This window comes from Mobula hypostoma, chromosome 1 (genome assembly GCF_963921235.1).
Source record: "Mobula hypostoma chromosome 1, sMobHyp1.1, whole genome shotgun sequence".
In the NCBI taxonomy this organism is placed as follows: domain Eukaryota; kingdom Metazoa; phylum Chordata; class Chondrichthyes; order Myliobatiformes; family Myliobatidae; genus Mobula; species Mobula hypostoma.
In genome coordinates, this window is record NC_086097.1 from 169,467,177 (window position 1) to 169,492,649 (window position 25,473).

A 25,473-nucleotide genomic window follows, 5' to 3' on the forward strand; every position below is an offset into this window, starting at 1 on the left:
ACAGGTGTGCAAGGCGTGTGGCATTCGAAATCACTTTGCAAAGGTGTGCAAGCAGAAGCCCGGGCATGGGGTGGAAGCACAAAGCAATGACCAAACCGACAGTGACAGCAGCACCGAGTTTATCAACAATGTCACACTGCTGGTCAGCAGCTTGAAGACAAAGGATGACGTATTTGCACAGATGCTCATCAATGGAAAGCCAACAGACTTCCAAGCCGACAGCGGGGCGAGCAGTAACATTTTATCCCGCAAATACTTGGAGGGAGTAGACCACTCACTAAGACAATGCACAAAAAAGCTGATGATATGGAACAAGACCACCATGGATGCAGTAGGGATGTGTAGAGTGAAACTGCGTAACCCCATGACGAACCGCAAGTATTCTGTCGAATTTGTCATGGTCGCTGACGACTTTACACCATTGCCAGCCAGCAAATGAATCTGATTACAGTCAACGATGACAACTTTCGCAGGGTGCATGCATCTACACTTAAAGAAAAACAATGCACACCAGCAGAACGCTATGCAGAGGTGTTCGATGATACGCTCGGGGAGCTTCCGGATGCAGCCCACCTGCAGATTGATGAGGAAGTTCAACCTACAGTGTTACCCCCATGATGTCTACCTCACGCTATGAAGCGGGAAGTGAAAGCTGAGCTCGATCAACTGGTAGACCGCAAGGTGATAGCTCCAGTCCATGAACCTACAAGGTGGGTTAGCCAGTTAGTAGTCGCAGAGAACAAGAACGGCAGTCTTCATATATGCATCGACCCTTGACCATTGAACAAAGCGCTGAGGAGAGAACACTACCCCCTTCTGGTGATAGAGGACATTTTGCCAGATCTTGACCAGGCTAAGGTTTTCAGCAAGCTTGACAGGAGTTCTGCATTCTGGCAAGTGAAATTGGACAGTGAATCGAGCGTGCTCACCACTTTCAACACACCTTTCGGGCAGTATAGATGGCTCAGACTCCTGTTTGGAACCAGCGTTTCATCAGTGATCTTCCAGCGCAGGCTGCATCAGGCGCTGGAAGGACTACCAGGAGTGATCTACGTCACAGACGGCATTCTGGTGTACGAAAAAGGGGAAACACAGGAAAAGGCAATCGCCGATCAGGATGTGAAACTTGAGCAGCTATTACAGCGTTGTATATCAGGCTCAACAAGAATAAATCTGTCTTCAGAGGGACAGAGGTACCCTTTTTGGGGCATCTCATCACAAGTGAGGGACTTCAGCCTGATCCTAAAAAGGTCGCTGACGTTCTCAACATGCCAGCACCCACGGATGTGCAGGGAGTGCAGTGATTGATCGGATTTGTCAACTACCTGAGCCGTTTTCTACCAAGTCTCTCAGATACCCTTGAGCCAATAAGACAGCTGACAAAGCCAGATGTAGCATGGGAGTGGTCAGCTGAGCAGCAAAACGCTCTCTCAAGATCAAGCAGATGGTATCCGAAGCACCGGTGTTAGCATACTACAATTCTAAGGAAAAGCTAACCATCCAATGTGACGCCAGCAACCAAGGCCTAGGGGCAGCACTCCTCCAGAATGGATGTCCGATCGCATATGCAAGCAGAGCGCTAACGGACACAGAAACGCATTACGCAGTGACCGAAAAGCCAATGCTCGCAATCATTTTCGCACTTGAGCGTTTTCATCAATACACTTTTGGCCACTTCACAAGAGTACTCAGTGATCACAAGCCGCTCGAAATGATAGTTAAGAAGCCGTTGGTGAAGGCACCAAAGCGCCTACAGGGAGTTCTTCTTCACCTGCAAAGCTATAACTTGACATCACCTACCGTCAAGGAAAGCTCATGCACCTCGCGGATACACTATCGCGAGCAGTCAGCAGTACTCCAGGCCAGGAGAACAGCTTCAACGAAGTCTACATGCTTTCGCACCTGCCAATCCGCGATGAGAGTCTAGAACAGATCCGCACAGAAACAGCGAAAGATGACACACTATTGATGTTGAAACGCATAATCATCAGTGGATGGCCAAGTGAACGTGACGTGCTACCAGAGCAACTTATACCTTACTATAGCTATAGGGATGAACTCACAATCCAAGACGGCTTAATCTTCAAAGGTGAGTGTGTCATCATATCACAAAGTGAGCGAAAGCAAATGAAGGAAAGAATTCATTCGTCACACTTGGGCGTAGAAGGATGCCTTAGACGTGCATGCGAATGACTTTTTTGGCCGGGCATGAGCAGCGACATCAAGCAATATATTGCTACATGTGATATTTGTTGCACATACGAAATGAGTCAGCAGAAAGAATTGCTTATGAGTTATGAGGTACCTGCTCGGCCATGGGAAAAGATAGGTACCGACTTGTTTGCATACGAAGAAAAAGAGTACCTTGTCACCGTTGATTACTACAGCAACTTCTTCAAGGTAGATCTTCTTTGCGATATGACCAGCGCAGCCGTTATTCACAAATTGAAGGCTCATTTTGCGAGATATGGTAGCCCAACACAAGTGGTTAGTGATAATGGGCCACAATACACATCAGTGGAGTTTCACGGATTTGCACGAGAATGGGATTTTGAGCACTTGTGTTGCAGCCCCAGAAATAGCAGAGCGAATGGAAAAGCTGAATCAGCAGTCAAAACAGCTAAGCGGATCCTCACAAAGAGCAACAAATTGCGAGCAGATCCCTACCTCGCACTTCTTGACCATCGCAACACACCTTCGCAAAGGCTCAGCACAAGTCCTGCCCAGCAACTGATGAATCGCCACACACACACGCTCCTGCCTACAAGAACGAGTTTACTGGAACCCAGAGTTGTACACGAACGCGAGCATATGAAACAACACGTCCAGCAGCAGGTCAACAATTACAACAAATCAGCCAAAGATCTTGCCCCACTCGACGAAGGGGACACCGTGTGCAAGGTAAAAAGAATTGGGAGAAAACAATGCACATCAAAGTTGCTGGTGAACGCAGCAAGCCAGGCAGCATCTCCAGGAGGAGGTACAGTTGACGTTTTGGGCCGAGACCCTTCGTCCTCCCCCTCCTGTCTTCTCCTATCATTTTGGGTCTCCCCCTCCCCCTTTCAAATCTCTTACTAGCTCTTCTTTCAGTTAGTCCTGACGAAGGGTCTCGGCCCGAAACGTCGACTGTACCTCTTCCTAGAGATGCTGCCCGGCCTGCTGTGTTCACCAGCAACTTTGATGTGTGTTGCTTGAATTTCCAGCATCTGCAGATTTCCTCGTGTTTGGGAGAAAGCAACTGTGTGTCGGCGCCTTGATGAGCATGCATATGTAGTTCAAACCCCTTATGGTATCTACCGACATAATCGCACACATCTACGAAAGACGGCTCAGGAACCGCCTGAAAAGCTAATCACATATGAACAGGCCTAGGTCAAACAACCGAGATCAATGACCCCAGTGTGCCTACCACATCAAATGCACTAGCAGAGGCTAATGACAATGACTACAGTCTGCCTATCGCATCAAATACACACAGCCAAATAATAGCAGAGGCTAATGACACAACACAAACGTTGAAACATGCAAATAACAAACAACAGGATTCGGACAAAACAGTAAAAAGTCGTTCTGGCAGCACAGTGAAAAGGCCACAATATCAAGACGACTTTATCCCACATTGAATAATTGCATGAACAATTGAACAATAAGTCTGTGACACTACTTGGCATTTTAATGTCATGTTTATACTCAAAGAAGGACCATGTCCTATTTGAGGTTGTGTACTTTGTAGTTCGAAGTTAAAGTCGAATTTTAGTATGTTTTATATTTTGTATATAAGCTCATACAAACGGAAATGAGTGGTATGTATTTGTAGCAGGCCAGGCAGCATCACTAGGAAGAGGTGCAGTCGACGTTTCAGGCCGAGAACCTTCGTCAGGCCCTGATGAAGGGTCTCGGCCTGAAACGTCGACTGCACCGCTTCCTAGCGATGCTGCCTGGCCTGCTGCGTTCACCAGCAACTTTTATGTGTGTTGCTTGAATTTCCAGCATCTGCAGAATTTCGGTTGTTTGGTATGTATTTGTGACAGGCATAAGAGACATAAAGCATGATTAATGAATGCTTTGAAAGTTAATTCCATGAAAATACACTGGAAAGCAGACTTCAGAGAAATTGAATTTAATTCTCAATTGTTCCTTTTCTTTGTTTTGATAAAAGGAGGGATGTTATGATATACTTGTACATGCACTCGTGAGCAGATAATTAAAGTTGGTGCGCATGCGCTGTTGTTTTTATCCGAAATATCTGTCTCGAAACATTTACCAAGGATTACTGGTGGGGGGAGAAAAGGTAGCATTTTAATCAAATAAATACTATGCATTGTAAAACTGTCAATATATTAAGCCATAGTCATACTTTATTGATCCCAGGGGAAATTGGTTTTCATTACAGTTGCACCATAAATAATAAATAGTAATAAAAATAGTAATAGTAATATTACTATTAGTAGATAGTAAATAGTCATAGAAATAATAAATAGTAATAGAAAATAGTAATAAATAGTTAAATAGTAATATGTAAATTATGCCAGTAAACTATGAAATAAGTCCAGGACCAGCCTATCGGCTCGGGGTGTCTGACCCTCCAAGGGAGGAGTTGTAAAGTTTGATGGCCACAGGCGGGAATGACTTCCTATGACGCTCTGTGCTGCATCTCGGAGGAATGAGTCTCTGGCTGAATATACTCCTGTGCCCACCCAGTACATTATGTAGTGGATGGGAGACATTGACCAAGATGGCATGCAACTTTGACAGCATCCTCTTTTCAGACACCACCGTGAGAGCGTCCAGTTCCATCCCCACAACATCACTGGCCTTACGAATGAATTTGTTGATTCTGTTGGTGTCTGCTATCCTCAGCCTGCTGCCCCAGCACACAACAGCAAACATGATAGCACTGGCCACCACAGACTCGTAAAGGAGACAGGCAGGTACATGGATAGTACAGATGTGGAGGATTTAGGCCAAATACAAGAAAATGGGACTAGCTTTAGATATGCACCTTGTTCAGCATGAACGAGTTTGGCTGTGGGGACTGTCCCTGTGCTGCAAAACTCTGTAAAGGTATTTCTATTAGATGAGGAACTGGGGACATAAAAAAATCATTTTGAACCAATGTAACCTCTGGCTAAAAGAATAATTGGGACTGAATAGGAATTTTGGAACTGAAGTAAACTCTGTCTTCAGCAGTTAGCTAAAACTGGCTTATACTAGTTCTCCCTTGGTTTGCAGAGACATCGAGAGTTTGATAACATTGTACATTGTACCCTTGTTTGAGTAGGGGAAGGAGGACTCACCGATAAGGATAGGTATGAACATCTATCTGTAATTAAGTCAGGGCCTAGCAAAGGGAATAACTGATAAGGACTGCACAGCACATCCATCTGTAATTAAGCCTTGACCTAGCAGACTCTCTTATCTGTAACTAAGTTTCACACCAATAGACTTGGTGGGCATACCAGTTCTAATGACATCTTGCAACAGTAATGTATGGGGCTTACTATGTATAAATATATAGCTGTAACCAGAGAGAGTGGGCCCACTTGTCGGAAATAAACTGATGTAACTATAAGAAGCTGGTCTCCCAAGTTTTATTCAGATTCAACTTTAACATAGACATGATTAAGTCAACTCCTAATTTAAGTCCAGCAATTTCAAAATCAGTAATTAGAATAAAAATGAGCAATAACTATTAACTTCTGCAACTTTTTTTTTTAAAACAAATGAATTCCAAGGAAAATGTTCTCATTAGCGAAATCAGGATAGAAACCACTGGGAGTGTGTACATAATGTAACCGGAGAAATTTTAGGCCCATAATCACTCAAACTTTAAGCTAAGGAGAGAAAGTAGTAAAATGAAACAAATCAGAAAAAAAAAACTCCTTTTGGGACAAATGCTCATGACGATATGCAGAATAAGGCAGCTGTTCCATTACTTCAGAGTACATTAACAGCAAATTAAATTTTATTTGCCGTTATATTTGATGAAACATTTGGCACCGATGTGTGGTGTACATATTTGACGACAGAGCTTTCCCTAGTGACCCCTTGTTGAAATACTGATTACCTGAACTGCAGAATGGGCTTCAGGAAGCTCTTGTCCTTCAGTGTGACCCCTCTGCATTCCTGGTGATACAAACTTCTTGAAATAAGCTTCCAGTCTATCATCTTGTAATGTATCTGCATCAAGTTCATCATCTGTTGGAATAATAATTGTGAGATCAATCACAATCAATTAAGACAACTGAATTCTGGTAGATTCTGGTTAATTGGGACACACCGGGACCAGTACATTTTAGTGCAATTAAGTGGCTGACCTAATTAGGCAAAGCTTCATGGAAATAGTTAGGAAGGTATTAAAGGACAAACTACCATTTAACTGAATAACAAATTACATATTTAAATAAAATACAGTAACAAATTAGGACACTTTCAACAGTTCTACAGTACTACAAAACTGTTAGTTTGTAATAATTGACAGAAGAATTTGTCTAGTGTACGTAAGAAACAAAATCAGCACAGACACCTAGCGCAGATAAAGGACTGACTTCATCCGATGCTTTTGATGATTGCATCATCCAGATCTTCATTTTCATTGCAACATTCAAGATGATTGTCAATACTTTCAAATTCTCTGTCGTTCCCAACTTGAAGTAGTGAAATCATTTCATTTTCACTCCCGGCATTATTTTTTTTTGCATCTCCAAGCCTGAATGCTTGAAACCACAGTGAGTAAAACATTTCCGAATAGCCTTACTGCTCATACCTCACTAACTATCACTGACAAAAATTACTGCTTTTTGAATTCAAACACATGTAACTGATGCTGCTTAAAAATTGCTTGGTCTAAGCACGATGTAGCATCTAACGGCTACACAAGTGCATGCCACTGACACTAGTTAGGATCTGATCAGCAATAGTCTCCTGCCCCAACTGAGCAGCAGAGTGCCCCAAATAAATTAAGGGAAACCCAGTTATATTTCCAATTAGCTTTTGTTCTTTAAAAACTGACCCAAGTAAGTGGTTGACCTGATTAACCAATGACACAATTAACCAGAATCCATTGTATTTACAAAAGGCAAAAGTGTAAGGAAGGTGAAGGTAACAGCTTTACATTTTGAGTTATTAATCCAGAAGGAATGAACCAAAATTTGTTAAAAATACAAAATAACAGACTAAAACAAATAGCACTAACAGAAGCAGAAAAAAGGCAACAGGGAAAGAAAGCAGTAAAACTCCAATAATCTAGTATTTGATTGTTCAGAATGCCAGTGGTCTGGCATCTGGCACTGGGTTCTGTTTCCTGCATTCCCTTTAAACTCACCACTCACTGTAATGTTTATTAAACTACTGTGCAAAATTTAGAAACAACACAAACTAAAACTGTGTTGGGGTAATAATACCCGTAAAATCCAATCATCTGGAAAATCTGCTCATCTGGCACCTTCAAGACTCAAGTATGCTAGATTACCAGATTTACTGTAAATGAAAAAGTCTATAAAAATTGGATTTTTTTTTTCCTGAACTATGAAACATTTAAATTTGTGTTGCAATGAAGTTTACCAAACCCACAATGAACAACCCTCATTTTTAAAATTTATGATGCATATTTCACATATTACAGCTCAGTTGCAGTACTGTTACTGTGAGGCAACTGTAACATCTTTATGCACTATACCTGTAGACTGTTCTTCCAAACTTGCCAGTGACAACAGCTTTTCATCCTCTAACAAACTAGCAAGGCTATCACTATGTCGCCTTGGGCCAAGTTCCTCCTCTGCTCCTCTTGAAGCAGGATAATTTTCAGAGTCCCTCATGGTAGAAATCTGGTGGGTTTAAAAACAAATACTACATATTCAAAATTAAAGCAAATTTAAACCAACAACCCAGTACTGCCGGGACTTTGAAAATCCCACCAGTCTGGTAATGCTGCACTATCTGATACTAGATTTACTAATACAACAGAAATTTCACTTTTATTTTTACACAATACACAAAAGTATTGTGCTTAAAAGGAAAAGTTAAGTAAGTTTTATTCGTCACATGTACTTCGAAAAACACAGTGAAATGAGTCATATGCATCAATTCAAATCAGTGAGGATTGTGCCGGGGCAGCCCACAAGCATTGCCACACTTCTATGCCAACAGAGTGTGTCTACAACTTACTAACCTTAATACTTATGTCTTTGGAATGCGATAGCACAAACTGGTGCACTTGGAGGAAACTTGTACAAGTTCCTTAGACAGCAGCAGGAATCGAACCCCGATCAGTGATCGCTGGCACTATAAAGTGATTACTGGCAGTGCAAAGTGATTGCAAAAACTGCTTCGCAACCATGCTGCAGGAATTAGTATGCATCTGATCACAACTACAATGTGTTTCCTCCTATCCCTGTTAGGAACATATCTCTCAACTTTTCATGTAACACTGCAAGCTCCAATAAATCATTTACTTTCTTCACAACTTTGCATAAACAATTTTTGTTATAGTTGAAGTATTTTGTAGGCCAAATACCCAAGACTCGAATAGCATGTCATTTAAATTTCACTTGTGGGTCAAACTGACTGCAAATCAAATTGCCAAAAAACTGAAATGGCAACTTGAAACAACTGAAGGATAAATATAATATGTCTAGACAATCTCTGAACATTCCATTCTCCAAATAAGCAGCTAGTGCAACTACTTTCAATGCTAAATGTATGTCATAGGTGTTATTATTTTAATGCTAAAATAATTAAACAGTGACCATGCGCTGAATTATCTGTAATACAGAAGTGAACAATCAAAAAGACACATATCAAAGCTACAGGAAAAGCATCTCATTTTCCAACTTATCATATCCTGGTCAGGAGGTCTGTTGATACTACTTTGTAGAGTTTAAACTAGTTTTGCAGGGGGCTGGGAACCAGAGCCATAGGTTAGCGAGGGAAGGATCGGACCAAAGGGTTGATGTTAGGGTAAGTACTGAAAGACACAATTGAAATAACAGGTATGATGGGTTAGCCAGTTTGAAGTGCATATACAGTGCCAGTAAAAAGTATTCACCCCCTTGGAAGTTTTCATGTTTTTTTGTTTTACAACATTAAATCATGGCTTTAATTTGCCTTTTTTTGACACTGATCAACAGAAAAAGAACTCTTTGGTGTCAAAGTAAAAACAGATCCCTACAAAGTGATCTGAATTAATTGCAAATATAAAACACAAAATAATTGATTGCATAAGTATGACACACCAAGTCATCACTGGTGTAGTTAACTGGTTTTAGAAGTCACATAATTAGTTAAATGGAGACTGTTTCTGGAGACCTGTGTGCACTCATGATGTTTCAATCGATGTAGTAAAAATACACCTGTATCTGGAAGGTTCAACTGCTTATGAATTCGTATCCTGGCAAAAACTACAACATGACGACAAAAGGAACACTCCAAACTCTGCGTAAAGGTTATTGGGAAGCACAGTCAGAAGATGGATACAAGAAAATTTCCAAGTCACTGAATATCGCTTGGAGTACAGTTAAGTCAATCATCAAGAAATGGAAAGAATATGTAAAGCTGTAAATCTGCCTTGAGCAAGCTGTCTTCAAAAACTGAGTGACTAGAGGGTCTAGTGAGGGAGGCCACTAAGAGACCTATGACAACTCTGGAAGAGTTACAAGCTTCAGTAGCCGAGATGGGAGACTGCGCATACAACTGTTGCCCGGGTCTTCACCAGTCGCAATTTTATGGAAAAGTGGCAAAGAGAAAGCCACATCTCAGTTAGAGTTTGCTAGAAGGCATGTGGGAGACTCTAAAGTCAGTTGAAAGAAGGTTCTATGGTCTGATGAAACCAAAATTGAGCTTTTTGGCCATCAGACTAAACGTTATGTTTGGTGCAAGCCAAACACCGCACATCATTAGAAACACACTATCCCTACTGTGAAAAATGGTGGTGGCTGCATCATGCTGTGGGATGCTTCACTGCAGTAGGCCCTGGAAGGCTTGTGAAGGTAGAGGGTAAAAAGAATGCAACAAAACACAGGGAAATCCTGGAGGAAAACCTGATGCAGTCTGCAAGAGAACTGCGACTTGGGAGACTTGTTTTCCAGCAAGACAATGACCCCAAGCATAAAGCCAAAGCTATAAAGAATGGCTTAAAAACAACTAAGTTAATGTCCTGGAGTGGCCAAGTCAGAGTCCAGACCTCAATCCAATTGAGAATTTGTGGGTGGACTTGGAAAGGGCTGTTCACTCACGATCCCCATGCATTCTGACAGAGCTTGAGCAGTTTTGTAAAGAAGAATTGGGGAAACATTGCAGTGTCCAGGTGTGCAAAGCTGACCTATCCACACAGACTAAGGCTGTATTTGCCAAAGGTGCATCTACTAAATACTGACTTGAAGGGAGTATTTATGCAATCAATTATTTTTGTGTTTAGTAATATTTGTTGATTAAATCCACTGTGATTCAATGTTGTAAAACAATAAAACATGAAAACTTCCAAGGGGCTGAATACTTTTAATAGGCATTGTAGATCGGTTGGGCAGAGAAATGGCAGATGCAGCTTAACCCAGATAAATGTGAGGCGCTGCACTATGGCAAGGCAAATGCAAGGAGACAGTACACTGTTAAGGGCAAAAACCCTTAATGGTGTTGCTGAGCAGAGAGATCTTGGGATCCCAGCTCATAGCTCCTTAGAAGTGGCTACACAGGTTGATAAGGTGGTTAAGGCAGCTTACGGAATGCTTGCTTTTATTCGTCGAGACATTTTCAAAAGTCAAAAGATCACGTTGCAAATTCATAAAAAACTTGTTAGGAGTATTTCATACAGTTCTGGTTACCTCACTTTTGGAAGGATTTTGAGGCTCTGGAGGAGGTACAGAAGAGGTTTACCAGGATGCTGCCTGGTTTAGAGAGCATGTGCTGTCTTGAGAGGGTGGATAAACTCGGGTTGTTTTCTCTGGAGCACCAGAGGCTGAGGGGAGATCTGACAGAGGTTTAAGACTGAGAGGCACAGACAGAGCAGACAGGGAGTATCTGTTTCCCAGGTTTGAAATGTCTCATACCAGAAGGCATACATTGAAGGTGAGAAGGAGTAGGTTCAAGGGGGATGTGAGGGGTAAGCTTTTTTTTTAAAAAAACTGAGTTGTGGATACCTGGAATGTGTTACCTGCTATGGTAGTAGAGGCAAATACTTTTTGACATGCTTTATAGCTGGTTCAGCACAACACCGCAGGCCAAATGGCCTGTTCTTGTGCTGTACTGTTCTCTGTTCTATTACGATTCTAAGCTGAACAGCAATCTGACCTAACACTGAATCTAACAATTTCAAGTACACAGCCCTCACAGTACACTTCACAAGTGGCTGATTCTGAATGAAGTCATCAAGTACTAATATGAACTCTGTAATACTCTCTCCAGGTCTGTTGAAAATTTTCATCAGATTTTGTTTCTGACTGTCAGTATGTGTTGTGGTTTGCATCCAATAGTCCCAGAACTGCTAGTTTTATTTCTTTGGTTTTCATTAGTTTACATTTATACCTCATCTGAACAGGTCAGCTGCAAAAAGCAAGCTGCCACCGCTCTCTCAGCTGGAACTACCAGTTGGCATTGAGCCTCTCTTGTTATCTGCCCTGTCACAGATTTTCCCTTAGATCTCTCCTTTCGCCTACCCCTTGCCTTGCAATCGAAAACCTGTTTTTAAAACTTTACTCAGTAGATGAAAGGACAGTGACCTGAAAGATTAATTGTTTCTCTCTCTCTGCACAGATGTAGCCTGATTTGCTCAGTATTTCATTTATTTTAAAATAACAGGAGTTGAATTTAAAATAGACTATGATTCATTTTCTAAAAAAAAACACAAAAAAAAGACATTCTCTGCAATTACCTCGTTTCTCTTATTGCTGGTATGGTCAGTCAAAGTACTTGACCCAGAAGAAATATCTGCAAAAACAAGCAGCTCATTTTTAGTAAATATCATCTTTATGAATATACCAAGACCATATGACAAAGGAGTGTGGTGCGTGGCCAAGTGGTTAGGACGTTGGACTCGCAATCTGAAGGTCGTGGGTTCGAGCTTCGGCCGGGGCAGCGTGTGTGTCCTTGTGCAAGGTACTTAACCACACAATGCTCCAGTCTACCGAGCTGAGAATGGGTACCAGCAAGGCTCGTGACAGACTTTAATAAGACATAGGAGCAGAATTAGGCTATTTGGCCCATACAAGTCTGCTCCACCATTTATTCATGGCTGACCCTTTACTCCTCTCCTCAGCCCCACTCCCCAGCCTTCTCCCATAACCTTTGATCCGTGTCCAATCAAGAACCCATCAAGCTCCCACCGACCTGACCTCCACAGGTGCCTGCGGTAATAAATTCCACAAATTCACCACCCTCTGGCTAAAGAAATTTTTCCACATCTCTGTTTTAAATGGACATCCCTCTATCCTGAGGCTGTGCCCTCTTGTCCTAGACTCAGCCACTACAGGAAACATCCTTTCCACATCTACTTCGTCTTGGTCTTTCAACATTCAAAAGGTTTCAATCCCATCACCCCCCATCCTTTTAAATTCCACCGAGTACAGAACAAGAGCTATCAAACGTTCCTCATATGATCACCTTTCATTCCTGGAATCATCCTTGTGAACCTCCTCCAGACCTGCTCCAATGCCAGCACATCTTTTCTAAGATGCGGGGCCCAAAACTGTTCACAATACTCAAGGTCAGACCTCACCAATGCCTTATAAAGCCTCGGCATCACATCCTTGCTCTTATATTCTAGACCTCTTGAAATGAATGCTCACATTGCATTTGCCTTCCTCACCACTGACTCACATGCAAGTTAACGTTTAGAGTGTTCTGCACAAGGACTCCCAAGTCAGATTTTTGGATTTTCTCTGTTTAGAAAATAGTCTACATATTCACTTCTTCTACCAAAGTGCATGACCATGTATTTTCCAACATTGTATTTAATTTGCCACTCTCTTGCCCATTCCCTTAATCTAAGTCCTTCTGCATCCTACCTGTTTCCTCAACACCACCTGCCTCTCCACCCATCTTCATAGCGTCTGCAAGCTTAGCAACAAAGCCATCTATTCCATCATCTAAATCATTAATACACAGCATAAAAAGCAGTCCCAACACTGAACCCTGTGGAACACCACTAGTCACTGGCAGCCAACCACAAAAGGATCCTTTTATTCCCACTCATTGCCTCCCTTCAATCAGCCCATGCTCTAACCATGTTTGAAACTTTCCTGTAATACCATGGCTCTTAACTTGGTAAGCAGCCTCATGTGTGGCACCTTGTCAAAGGCCTTCTGAAAGTTCAAATATACAACATCCACTGCATCTTCTTATCTAACCTACCTGTAATCTCCTCAAAGAATTCCAACAGATTCGTCAGGCATGATTTTCCCTGAAGGAAACATGCTGACTTTGCACTATCTTGTCCTATGTCACCAAGTACTCAATCACCTCATCCTTAACAATTGACTAACAGCTTCCCAACCACTGAGGTCAGGCTAACTGGTCTATAATTTCCTTTCTGCAGTCTTCCTCCTTTCTTAAAGAGTGGATTAACATTTGCATTTTTCTAGTCCTTTGGCACCATGCTAGAGTCCAATAATTTTTTGAAAGATCATTAACTAATGCCTCCACAATCTCGACTGCTATCTCTTTTAGAACCGCAGTGTGCAATTCATCTGGCCCTGGTGACATAGGTACCCTTAGGTCTTTCAGCTGTTTGAGCACCATCTCCCTGTAATAGCAACTGCACTCACTTCTCTTCCCTCACACTCTTCAATATCTGGCACACTGCTCGTATCTTCCTCAGTGAAGACTGATGCAAAATACTCATTTAGTTCATCAGCCATTTCCTTGTCCTCGGTTATTATTTCTCCAGCCTCACTTTCCAGCGATCTTATATCCGCTCACAACTCTTTTACTTATTTGTTTATAATATACTTGGAAAAGCTTTTACTATCCACTTTGAGCAACACACATCAAAGTTGCTGGTGAACGCAGCAGGCCAGGCAGCATCTCTAGGAAGAGGTACAGTCGACGTTGCGGGCCGAGACCCTTCGTCAGGACTAACTGAAGGAAGAGCTAGTAAGAGGTTTTAAAGTGGAAGGGGTAGCGGGAGATCCAAAATGATAGGAGAAGACAGGAGGGGGAGGGATGGAGCCAAGAGCTGGACAGGTGATTGGCAAAAGGGATATGAGAGGATCATGTGACAGGAGGTCCGGGAAGAAGGAAAAGGGGAAGGGGGGGGAACCCAGAGGATGGGCAAGGGGTATAGTCAGAGGGACAGAGGGAGAAAAAGGAGAGAGAGAGGAAGAATGAATGTGTGTATATAAATAAATAACGGATGGGGTACGAGGGGGAGGTGGAGCATTAGCAGAAGCTAGAAAAGTCCATGTTCATGCCATCAGGTTGGAGGCTACCCAGATGGAATACAAGGTGTTGTTCCTCCAACCTGAGTGTGGCTTCATCTTTACAGTAGAGGAGGCCGCGGATAGACATATCAGAATGGGAATGGGATGTGGAATTAAAATGCGTGGCCACTGGGAGATCCTGCTTTCTCTGGTGGACAGAGCGTAGGTGTTCAGCAAAACCATCTCCCAGTCTGCGTCGGGTCTCACCAATATATAAAAGGCCACATCGGGAGCACCGAATGCAGTATATCACCCCAGCCGACTCACAGGTGAAGTGTCGCCTCACCTGGAAGGACTGTCTGGGGCCCTGAATGGTGGTAAGGGAGGAAGTGTAAGGGCATGTGTAGCACTTGTTCCGCTTACAAGGATAACAGACTGGGAGATCGTTTTGCTGAACACCTACACTCTGTCCGCCAGAGAAAGCAGGATCTCCCAGTGGCCATGCATTTTAATTCCACATCCTATTCCCATTCTGATATGTCTATCCACAGCCTCCTCTACTGTAAAGATGAGGCCACACTCAGGTTGGAGGAATAACACCTTATATTCCATCTGGGTAGCCTCCAACTTGATGGCATGAACATTGACTTCTCTAACTTCCGCTAATGCCCCACCTCCCTCTCGTACCCCATCCGTTATTTATTTATATACACACATTCTTTCTCTCTCCCTCTCTCCTTTTTCTCCCTCTGTCCCTCTGAATATATCCCTTGCCCATCCTCTGGGTTCCCCCCCCCCTTCTCCCTGGGCCTCTTGTTCCATGATCCTCTCATATCCCTTTTGCCAATCACCTGTCCAGCTCTTGGCTCCATCCCTCCCCCTCCTGTCTTCTCCTATCATTTTGGATCTCCCCCTCCCCCTCCCAAATCTCTTGCTAGCTCTTCCTCCAGTTAGTCCTGATGAAGGGTCTCGGCCCAAAACGTCGACTGTACCTCTTCCTAGAGATGCTGCCTGGCCTGCTGCGTTCACCAGCAACTTTGATGTGTGTTGCTTGAATTTCCAGCATCTGCAGAATTCCTCGCGTTTACGTTTTTACTATCCACATTGATATTGTTTGCTAGCTTGCTTTCATATTTCATCTTTTCCCTCCTAACAAGTCTTCTAGTTGCTCTCTGTAGGGTTTTAAAGCTTTCCAATTCTTTGTCTTCCCACTAATTTGTGCTTTGTTGTATGCCCTTTCTTTTGCTTTTACATTAGCTTTGACTTCCCTTGTCAGCCATGGTTTTACTATTTTGCCATTGAGTATTTCTTTGTTTTTGGAATACAACTATCCTGCATCTTCCCCGTTTTTTCCCCAGGAACTCATGCTATTGCTGCTCTGTTGACATCCCTGCCAGCATCTCCTTCCAATTTACTTCAGCCAACTCCTCTCTCCTACCGATGTAATTTCCTTTACTCTACTGAAATACTGATACGTCAGACTTTACTTTCTCCATACCAAATTTCAAGTTAAACTCAGTCATATTGTGATCACTGTCTCCTAAGGGTTCTTTTAAGTTAAGATCCCTTATTACTTCCGATTCATTACAGAACACTCAATCCAGTATAGTTAATCCTCTAGTAGGCTCAATGACAAACTGCTCTAAAAAACCATTTTGTAGGCATTCAAAAAACTCACTCTCGAGTTCCATTTCCAAACTAACTTTCCAAATTGACCTGCATGTTAAAATCTCCCATGACTATCATAACATTGTCCTTTTGACATGCCTTTTCTATTTCCTATTGTAATCTGTGGTGCACATCCTAGCTACTGTTGGGAGGCCTGTAGATAACTGTCATTTTACCTTTGACGTTTCTTGACTCAGCCCACAAGGATTCAACATCTTCTGATCCTATGTCACATCTTTCTTCTGATTTGATGTCATTCTTTACCAGCAGAGAGCAATGCCACCCTCTCTGCCTACCTTCCAATCCCTCCGATACAACATATAACCTCGGACATTCAGTTCCTAACTACAACCATTCTTCAGCCATGATTCAGTAATGACCACAACATCATACTGGACAATCTGTAATAGTGCAACAATATCAGCCACCTTTATTTCATGTACTCCATGCATTGAGATATATCACAGAGTACCGTATTTGCTATCCTTTTTGATTCTGCATCCCTCATGCACTGACACTCACCCTGCTGGCTGCAATTATATCCCGTCATCTGCCTGCCATTCCTGACAGTCTGACTGCACGCCATCTTTGCTTACCATCCGTCCTATCTGGAGTCTCTTCACTACGGTTCCCACCCCCCTGCCAAATTAGTTTAAACCCTCCACAACAACTCTAAGAAACCTGCTGCGAGAATATTGGTTCCCCTTGTATTCAAGTGCCACCCACCACTTTTGAACAGGTCATACCTTCCCCCAGAAAAGTTCCCAATGATCCAAGAATCTGAAGCCCTGCCCCCTGCACCAGTTTCTCAGGCACACATTAGTTTGCCCAATCGTCCTGTTCCTACCCTCACAGGCACATGGCACAGGCAGCAATCCCAGAAATTACTACCCAGGAGGTCCTGCTTCTCAGCTTTCTACCTAGCTCTCTAAATTCTCTTTTCAGCACCCTTGTTGTTTCTGTATCCCCAATGCACTGATACTCACCCTGCTTTCTGCAATTATGTCCGACCATCTGCCTGCCCTTCCTGACAGTCTGCACGTTATCTTTGCTTTTTTACCATCTGTCCTATCCCGAGTCCCTTCACTCCGGTTCCTACCCTCTGCCAACCCTCCCCAACAGCTCTAACAAACCTGCCAGCAAGAATATTGAAATAGCAGATATTTCAATTTACTCACAGAATATGATTGCAGTCCAAGTCCTGTATTTATTTTTTGTTCAGTCTATCTTTAGGTAGTAGCTGAACATTGTCTTTAAATGCTATTGCTACACAATGCTATAAACACCTGGTGATGTGGTGGATTACTGAACCAACCATTTTAGTCAAGGACAGAAGTCACACTGGACAAGGTCATGTGAACCAATCCTCTTCATTTCCTATTATTACTTCTATTAGTAGATATTTTTCAAAGTATATTAATTATGAAAGCACATATATGTCATTATATACTACCCTGAGATTTATTTTCTTGTGGGCTAACAACCAGAGTGCAAAAGACAACAAATTGTGCAAATAAAAAATAAAGACCAGAATAGTAATAATAAATATTGAGAACACAAGTTGTCGATTCCTTGAAGGTGAGTCCATAGATTACAGAAATCAATTCAGTGTTGGGCGAATTAATTATCCTCTCTGGTTCAAGAGTCTGATGGTCAAGGGGTAATAACTGTTCCTGAACCTGCACCTGAGGCTCTGAAATCTCCTTCCTGATGGCAGCAACGAGAAGGGAGCATGGCCTAGATGGTTGGGGTCCTTGATGATGGATGTTGCTTTCCTGCGATAGTGCTTCTTGCAGATGTGCTCAATGGTGGGGAGTGTTTTACTTGTGATGGAATGGGTTTTATCCACAACCTTTTGTAGGCTTTTCTGTTCAAAGGCATTGGTGTTTCCATACCAGGCTATGATGCAACCAGTCAATATACTCTCTACCACACATCTGCAGAAATTTGTCGAAGTTTTGGATGTCATGCCGAATCTTTGCAAACTTCTAAGGAAGTAAAGGTGCTGCCTTGCTTCCTTCATAATTACACATGTGCTGGGACCAAAACAGGTCCTCTGAAATAACACTGAGGAATTTAAAGTTGCTAACCTTCTCCTCCCTTGATTCCCTGATGAGGACTAGCTCATGGACCTCCTGTTTCCTCCTCCAGAAGAGAATAATCTATTCCTTGGTCAAAGTTCAGCCTGATTTTCAGTCCCTCTCCTAGATGCCGATTCACTGTCATCTTTGATTCGGCCAAAAGCAGTGTTGTCGAATATGGCATTTGAGCTGTACTTAGCCAGAGTTTCAGTATCCCACCTATATACTGATTTGTCACCATCTTTTGTTCAGGCAGTGACAGCAAACTTAAATATGGCACTGAAGCTGTGCTTGGTCTCACAGTCATAAGTATTGTAAGGGGGTTTCGATTTTTATGTTACTGCGGAGGCTAATTAAACTGGCGTCTTTGTTATGTTAATCTGGGGAATGCGGCTTTGTTGTCTTAAACACTGAGAAAGTTTGCGCTAGCAGCTTGTTGTGGTTTAGAGGGTGATAAGAAATACGTTATTAACCAATTGGGATAGTTGTTATGGTTTTGGTGTATTTGAAGATACTGTTTGCGAGGGGGTTTTGGGAGCAGAAGGCGGGAGAGCGAGACAGAGGATGGACGAGGTGCTGTGAGTCCGCTAACTGGGTCGGATCCCAAGCGGGACATTCGGCAAGGAGACGGAGACGGAGACGGATTCGTGTGGAGCGTCTGGTCGACCACCGTTGTTGGTCCCAGGCGGCCGGTTGAGGTGGTCCGAGGTGTCGCAGTGTGAAGGTGGTCCTTGAGCTCCAACGGTTTTTTTTTGTGCACGAAGAGATTGAACTTTGATAAGTGTGGCGCCTTTTATTTTCCTTTTATATTTTATTCTCTTTTAATTATATAGTTCCAGTAATATCTATAAACTGTATATCATTTAATTGCATCTGGTGTATTGTCTGTTATTTGGGCGGGGCGGGGTACCTCACACAGCATCCACACAAACGAATTACCCAGTTTGGCGGGGCCGAGGCTGTTTCCCTAGATGACAGCGAGCTGAGCGACCCTGAGGGTGGCCAGGGGGGCTACAGTATAAACCAAGTAGAGCAGAGGGCTAAGCACACAGCCTTGTAGTGCACCTGTGCCAATAGTGATGGTGGAGATGTTGTTGCCAATCGGAACTGGCTGGGATCTGCAAGTGAGGAAATTGAGGATCAGGATGCACAAGAAGGTATTGAGGCCCAGGACTTCGAGCTTATTGATTAGTTTTGAGGGGATGACAGTGTTGAATGTGGAGCTGCAGTCAATGAAGAGCAACCTAATGTATGCACCTTCACTGTCCAAATGTTGAAAGGTTAAATGAAGAGACACCACTATCACTGTAGAGTGATAACTTCGCTACTTTGGATTTTAAAACAATTTAGTAGCTCAGCAGTAATTGCACTTGAAGACGCATACCAAGCTTTGTAGACATTAAAGTTTCAAACTGGACTTCAAGTCAGCTAAGTCAGATGATCTTAAGTAGGAAGCACTAAGTGCGCTAATGGGGGGCAGCAACTGGAATCAAATGCAAGTGTAAATACAGGATGAAGACTTCAATCAACGACTGAACATTGAGAAGCTTACTATAATCAGATTTTCAATATCTGGTATCTCATCATTACCTCTGATGTAACTAATTATTTGCCATCAGCAGCATTGAAAAACAACAATTGACATACCAAGAATATCATTCAAATGAGGAAGGAAACCATGTCAAATTAAGTCCTACAACATAGTTAAAATATTTTCTGCAACAAATGATTCTGTACAGAAAAATAGTATCCCAGGTCAAATCACTTAACTAGAATTGTGGAATTGTTCCCACACAGGAAGCTAAAATTTGGCTAAGTTGGTGCAACAAAGAAAAAATCAGTTTGCTAAAAATCTGACTTCCTCAACAGCATGGACCTATGCAAAATTAAAAAAATATATAACTTAAATGTTCATTTGCAATTTTGTATTTGAATAAAATAGAATTTTTTTTTCCAACTAAACTTCCCCTTGCTGTTCAAAATTAATTTTGGTTACAATGCCTTCATTGATTTGTTAACTTTGTTGAATCTTTCAGATATATGCGAAGTTTCCTTTATGACACTTGCGTTTGTTGCAAGCCACGTTTGAAAATAGTGTGCACACAGGGACTCTCAAACATACCATCTAGATTTTCAAGAGATATCCTGGATTTAACATCACGACTGTAGTTTAACTGCCTTGACAATCCATACTGTCCATTCACTTCTGATGCAGAAGAATCAAGTTCATTTGTATGCTTCTTCACATCAGAGATACGATGTGCATCAATGAAATCATCCACATTTTCCCTGTATAAAAAATTAATGACAGAAAATGCAGTGATATCGCAACATTTCCAAACTTCAGCAGATCTCCTGCTTTTGAGCAGTCGTCACAATATTTTTAAAATTTCAAGATTTATATTGCAAGAACAAGTTATAGACCATCATCAACTCAATAATGTTTTATACCAGTGATTCCCAACGGGGGCGGTTACATGTCTTAAGGGGACGTTAGGAGTCGTCATGGGGGGAGGGAGGGGGGCGTTCAAGATTCTTGGGGGTGGGCGGCAGTAAGCAGCACCCTATCTTGAGGCACGAAACCTGATCAACTGTTAGTAGAGCAGGCACATCCAAAAAAAAAAGGATGAGGCAGTGGAACACAGGAAGAACCATAGCTCTGCAGGTGGTGAGCACTCATCACAACATGCCTGAAACTCAGCAATCTCATCCAACCTTACCAACCAAACAGACATTTTTGGGGATGCACAGATTAGCAATCAGGATGCCCAATCCCCTTGACTCACAGCGCAGAATGACCTCATGCAATTTAACCCCCTCAACTTTCTGTGCAGTTCTACAGAAAACAGATCATGTAATGATACAGCGCTAGCTGAAACCAAACAGTGAAATACAATTTATCAGTGAACCTGCCGACCCCAAGGATCCCTCGAGATGTTCAAAGCAACCTCAGCTTCTTATATAAAGTCAAGAACTATTTTTGGGGATTGAGACCTTACATGATTGGTCAATCGTGCTAAATGGAATAGTATAAAAGTAGCCTGCCGAACACCAGCTCTAAAAAGGATCTAAAAAGCGTGGATTGGGACAGGTTGTTCTCTGGCAAAGATGTCATTGGTTGGTGGGAAGCCTTCAAAGGGGAAATTTTGAGAGTGCAGAGTTTGTATGTTCCTGTCAGGATTAAAGGCAAATTGAATAGAAATAAGGAACCTTGGTTCTCAAGGGATATTGCAACTCTGATAAAGAAGATGAGGGAGTTGTATGAAATATATAGGAAACAGGGGGTAAATCAGGTGCTTGAGGAGTATAAAAAGTGCAAGAAAATACTTAAGAAAGAAATCAGGAGGGCTAAAAGAAGACATGAGGTTGCCTTGGCAGTCAAAGTGAAGGATAATCCAAAGAGCTTTTACAAGTATATTAAGAGCAAAAGGATTGTAAGGGATAAAATTGGTCCTCTTAAAGATCAGAGTGGTCGGCTTTGTGCGGAACCAAAGGAAATGGGGGAGATCTTAAATAGGTTTTTTGCGTCTGTATTTACTAAGGAAGCTGGCATGAAATCTATGGAATTGAGGGAATCAAGTAGTGAGACCATGGAAACTGTACAGATTAAAAAGGAGGTGGTGCTTGCTGTCTTGAGGAAAATTAAAGTGGATAAATCCCCGGGACCTGACAGAGTGTTCCCTCAGACCTTGAAGGAGACTAGTGTTGAAATTGCAGGGGCCCTGGCAGAAATATTTAAAATGTCACTGTCGACGGGTGAAGTGCCGGAGGATTGGAGAGTGGCTCATGTTGTTCCGTTGTTTAAAAAAGGATCGAAAAGTAATCCGGGAAATTACAGGCCGGTGAGTTTAACGTCAGTAGTAGGTAAGTTATTGGAGGGAGTACTAAGAGACAGAATCTACAAGCATTTGGATAGACAGGGGCTTATTAGGGAGAGTCAACATGGCTTTGTGCGTGATAGGTCATGTTTGACCAATCTGTTGGGAGTTTTTCGAGGAGGTTACCAGGAAAGTGGATGAAGGGAAGGCAGTGGATATTGTCTACATGGACTTCAGTAAGGCCTTTGACAAGGACCTGCATGGGAGGTTAGTTAGGAAAATTCAGTCGCTAGGTATGCATGGAGAGGTGGTAAATTGGATTGGACATTGGCTCAATGGAAGAAGCCAGAGAGTGGTGGTAGAAAATTGCTTTTCTGAGTGGAGGCCTGTGTCTAGTGGTGTGCCACAGGGATCAGTGCTGGGTCCATTGTTATTTGTCATCTATATCAATGATCTGGATGATAATGTGGTAAATTGGATCAGCAAGTTTGCTGATGATACAAAGATTGGAGGTGTAGTAGACAGTGAGGAAGATTTTCAGAGCCTGCAGAGGGATTTAGACCAGCTGGAAAAATGGGCTGAAAAATGGCAGATGGAGTTTAATACTGACAAGTGTGAGGTATTGCACGTTGGAAGGACAAACCAACGTAGAACATACAGGGTTAATGGTAAGGCACTGAGGAGTGCAGTGGAACAGAGGGATCTGGGAATACAGATACAAAATTCCCTAAAAGTGTCGTCACAGGTAGATAGGGTCGTAAAGAGAGCTTTTGGTACATTGGCCTTTATTCATCGAAGTATTGAGTATAAGAGCTGGAATGTTATGATGAGGTTGTATAAGGCATTGGTGAGGCCGAATCTGGAGTATTGTGTTCAGTTTTGGTCACCAAATTACAGGAAGGATATAAATAAGGTTGAAAGAGTGCAGAGAAGGTTTACAAGGATGTTACCGGGACTTGAGAAACTCAGTTACAGAGAAAGGTTGAATAGGTTAGGACTTTATTCCCTGGAGCGTAGAAGAATGAGGGGAGATTTGATAGAGGTATATAAAATTATGATGGGTATAGACAGAGTGAATGCAAGCAGGCTTTTTCCACTGAGGCAAGGGGAGAAAAAAACCAGAGGACATGGGTTAAGGGTGAGAGGGGAAAAGTTTAAAGGGAACATTAGGAGGGGTTTCTTCACACAGAGAGTGGTGGGAGTATGGAATGAGCTGCCAGACGAGGTGGTAAATGCGGGTTCTTTTTTAACATTTAAGAATAAATTGGACAGATACATGGATGGGAGGTGTACGGAAGGATATGGTCCGTGTGCAGGTCAGTGGGACTAGGCAGAAAATGGTTCGGCACAGCCAAGAAGGGCCAAAAGGCCTGTTTCTGTGCTGTAGTTTCTATGGTTCTATCCCGACAAACATTCAGATTCCAATCCTTGTCAACATAATTTTACCTGTTGATATCATCACCTTGTCATTCCTTTGCGTGCCGCCACCATCAATCTATTTGAGTCAACTTGCTGCCGTCATCAGCATCCGATAGGCATTCCCTGTTTTCCCCCCGGTGTTAATTTTTTATTTTACTTTAGCCCCGTTGATGACAGGGCTAAAGTAAAATACAGTACAATCTCTATGAGTCTGAAGGCGACGAAGCCCTGAATTATAATCCTGCTAAGCAATAGAAACGACAGAAAATGCGTCAATACAATGTTACATACCTGTATAGTTCTATTCCGTTCCCATCAGATCAACGACACCCTATGTCTTATTTGTAATACTGTACTGTCTAGAGAAGCCATGAAACCATCAAGATTGCAGCAACACTCCCATAAAAGACACCCTGAAAAGGCGACTTATGGTATTACTCAGTTTCAGAAGATGAAAGAAGCATTTGAAAAGTGTTGCACACTCGAGTCATTTGCCAAGAAAGCTAAAAATGACCTTGATCATGGTCTCACTGCTTCTTATAACATTTCCAAAATGATAGCAAAGTGTGGAAACTCTCATACAATTGGTGAAAGATTAATAATGCTTGCTGTGTCAGAAGTGCTCACTACCATTCTCAAAATAGATACCAGTATTTTAAAATAAATTCCTCCGAGTGGTAACTCTGTAGCTTGTCACATTGACGGAATGAGTGAAGACATTGAACATCAACTACGCACAGAGCTACAAAAACCAGAATTTGGGATTCAACTGGATGAGTCAACTATGCGAGACAACGAGGCACTGCTAATGGCGTATGTATGGTTTATCAAAAATGGAAACGTTTTTGAAGAGATTCTTTTTTGTAAAAAGTTAAAAACAAATATCAGAGAACCAATCTACGAGCTCAAAATGTATATTGAGAATAAAAGTATTCCGATTAGAAACACGATTTCCTGTGCAACAAATGGTGCACCATACATGACAGGACGTCATGCTAGTATAGTGGCATTTATGAAAAAGAAATTCTAAGTCTGTTTGCAATCCATTGTGTAATTCATCAACATCTCGCAACGAAAAACATCAGCCAACGACTTTTTTCAAACATGACTTTTGTAATATCTGCTTTCAACAAAATTAAAGCTCATCCATTAAATAGCAGACTATTTCTCCAGTTGTGCCAAGATAATGAGAGTTTGAATGCTTGCTTCTTCACACTAAAGTGCAATGGCTGTCATAAGGCTGTTGCATAAAACATTTCTTCCACCTTTTTGACACACTGGTTGAATTTCTGCACAGTCAACAAGATCTTGGGAAACACATTTGAACTTCTGTGTGGAGATGTGGCATACCACACCGATCTGTATGACAAAATGAACATTCTAAATATGAAACTGCATGGTGAGAATTTCAATTTAATCCAGGCAAAAAGTGCAATGTCCACTTTTATTGGAAAATTGTAAATGTTTCAGCAAAATATTGGAAGAAGAATGTTCAGTTTCCCTGCATGGAAAGTGTGGCACTCTCTTTCACAGACATTGATTTGGTAAGAGTATTGCTTACACCTGCAGTCACTGAAGAAGGATTTTCAGAATCGATTCAAGGATTTGAACGATCTGGAAATTCCGGACTGGGTAATTAACTCATTTCTTTGCAAAATGGGAGAACAGGTAGAGAGCTTGCAAGAAGAAATTATCGAAATTCAGAATGATGAAGCAGCAAAATTGCTTTTTAAAAATATTGGCTTTTGTGGTACATGGCTACACTGTCGTACAAAGTTTCCTGGTCTTTGAAGAGCCAAACTGCTCTTCATTGCATTTCCATCCTCCTACCTTTTTGAAAGAGGCTTCAGTGCAGTGAACCACATACTCACAAAAATACAGAAACCACTTGGACACTGTTACCCGTGGGGACCAAAGACTTTTGCTGTCACAACTTGAACCAGATATTTCAACTCTTGATAAAAACCAACAAGCTCAAGGATCACATTGATATAGAAGCTGCTGTACAGCATACAGATACTGTGTAAGCTAGATTTAAAGTCAAATGAAAATTTAAAGCAGAATCATTTTTCTCATGTTTGCATATGGTCATCATGTTTTTACACTATAGGGACACTGGAAAGTACATTGTGCCTAAGA

The 25,473-nt window shown here is 42.1% G+C and overlaps 1 protein-coding gene across 6 annotated transcripts in view; it reads right to left on the minus strand.

The window, feature by feature from the left end:
• The window catches only part of cep192 (centrosomal protein 192), a 222,195-nt gene that overhangs the window by 177,402 nt on the left and 19,320 nt on the right, over window positions 1-25,473 (minus strand). For all 6 annotated transcript variants that reach the window (XM_063059701.1, XM_063059694.1, XM_063059687.1 and 3 more), the window contains 4 exons: window positions 20,220-20,386; window positions 11,864-11,919; window positions 7,679-7,826; window positions 6,068-6,198 (listed from right to left, as the gene is read on the minus strand). In XM_063059701.1, coding sequence (XP_062915771.1) covers window positions 6,068-6,198; window positions 7,679-7,826; window positions 11,864-11,919; window positions 20,220-20,386 — 502 coding nt within the window. The remainder of the gene's footprint in view (window positions 1-6,067; window positions 6,199-7,678; window positions 7,827-11,863; window positions 11,920-20,219; window positions 20,387-25,473) is intronic.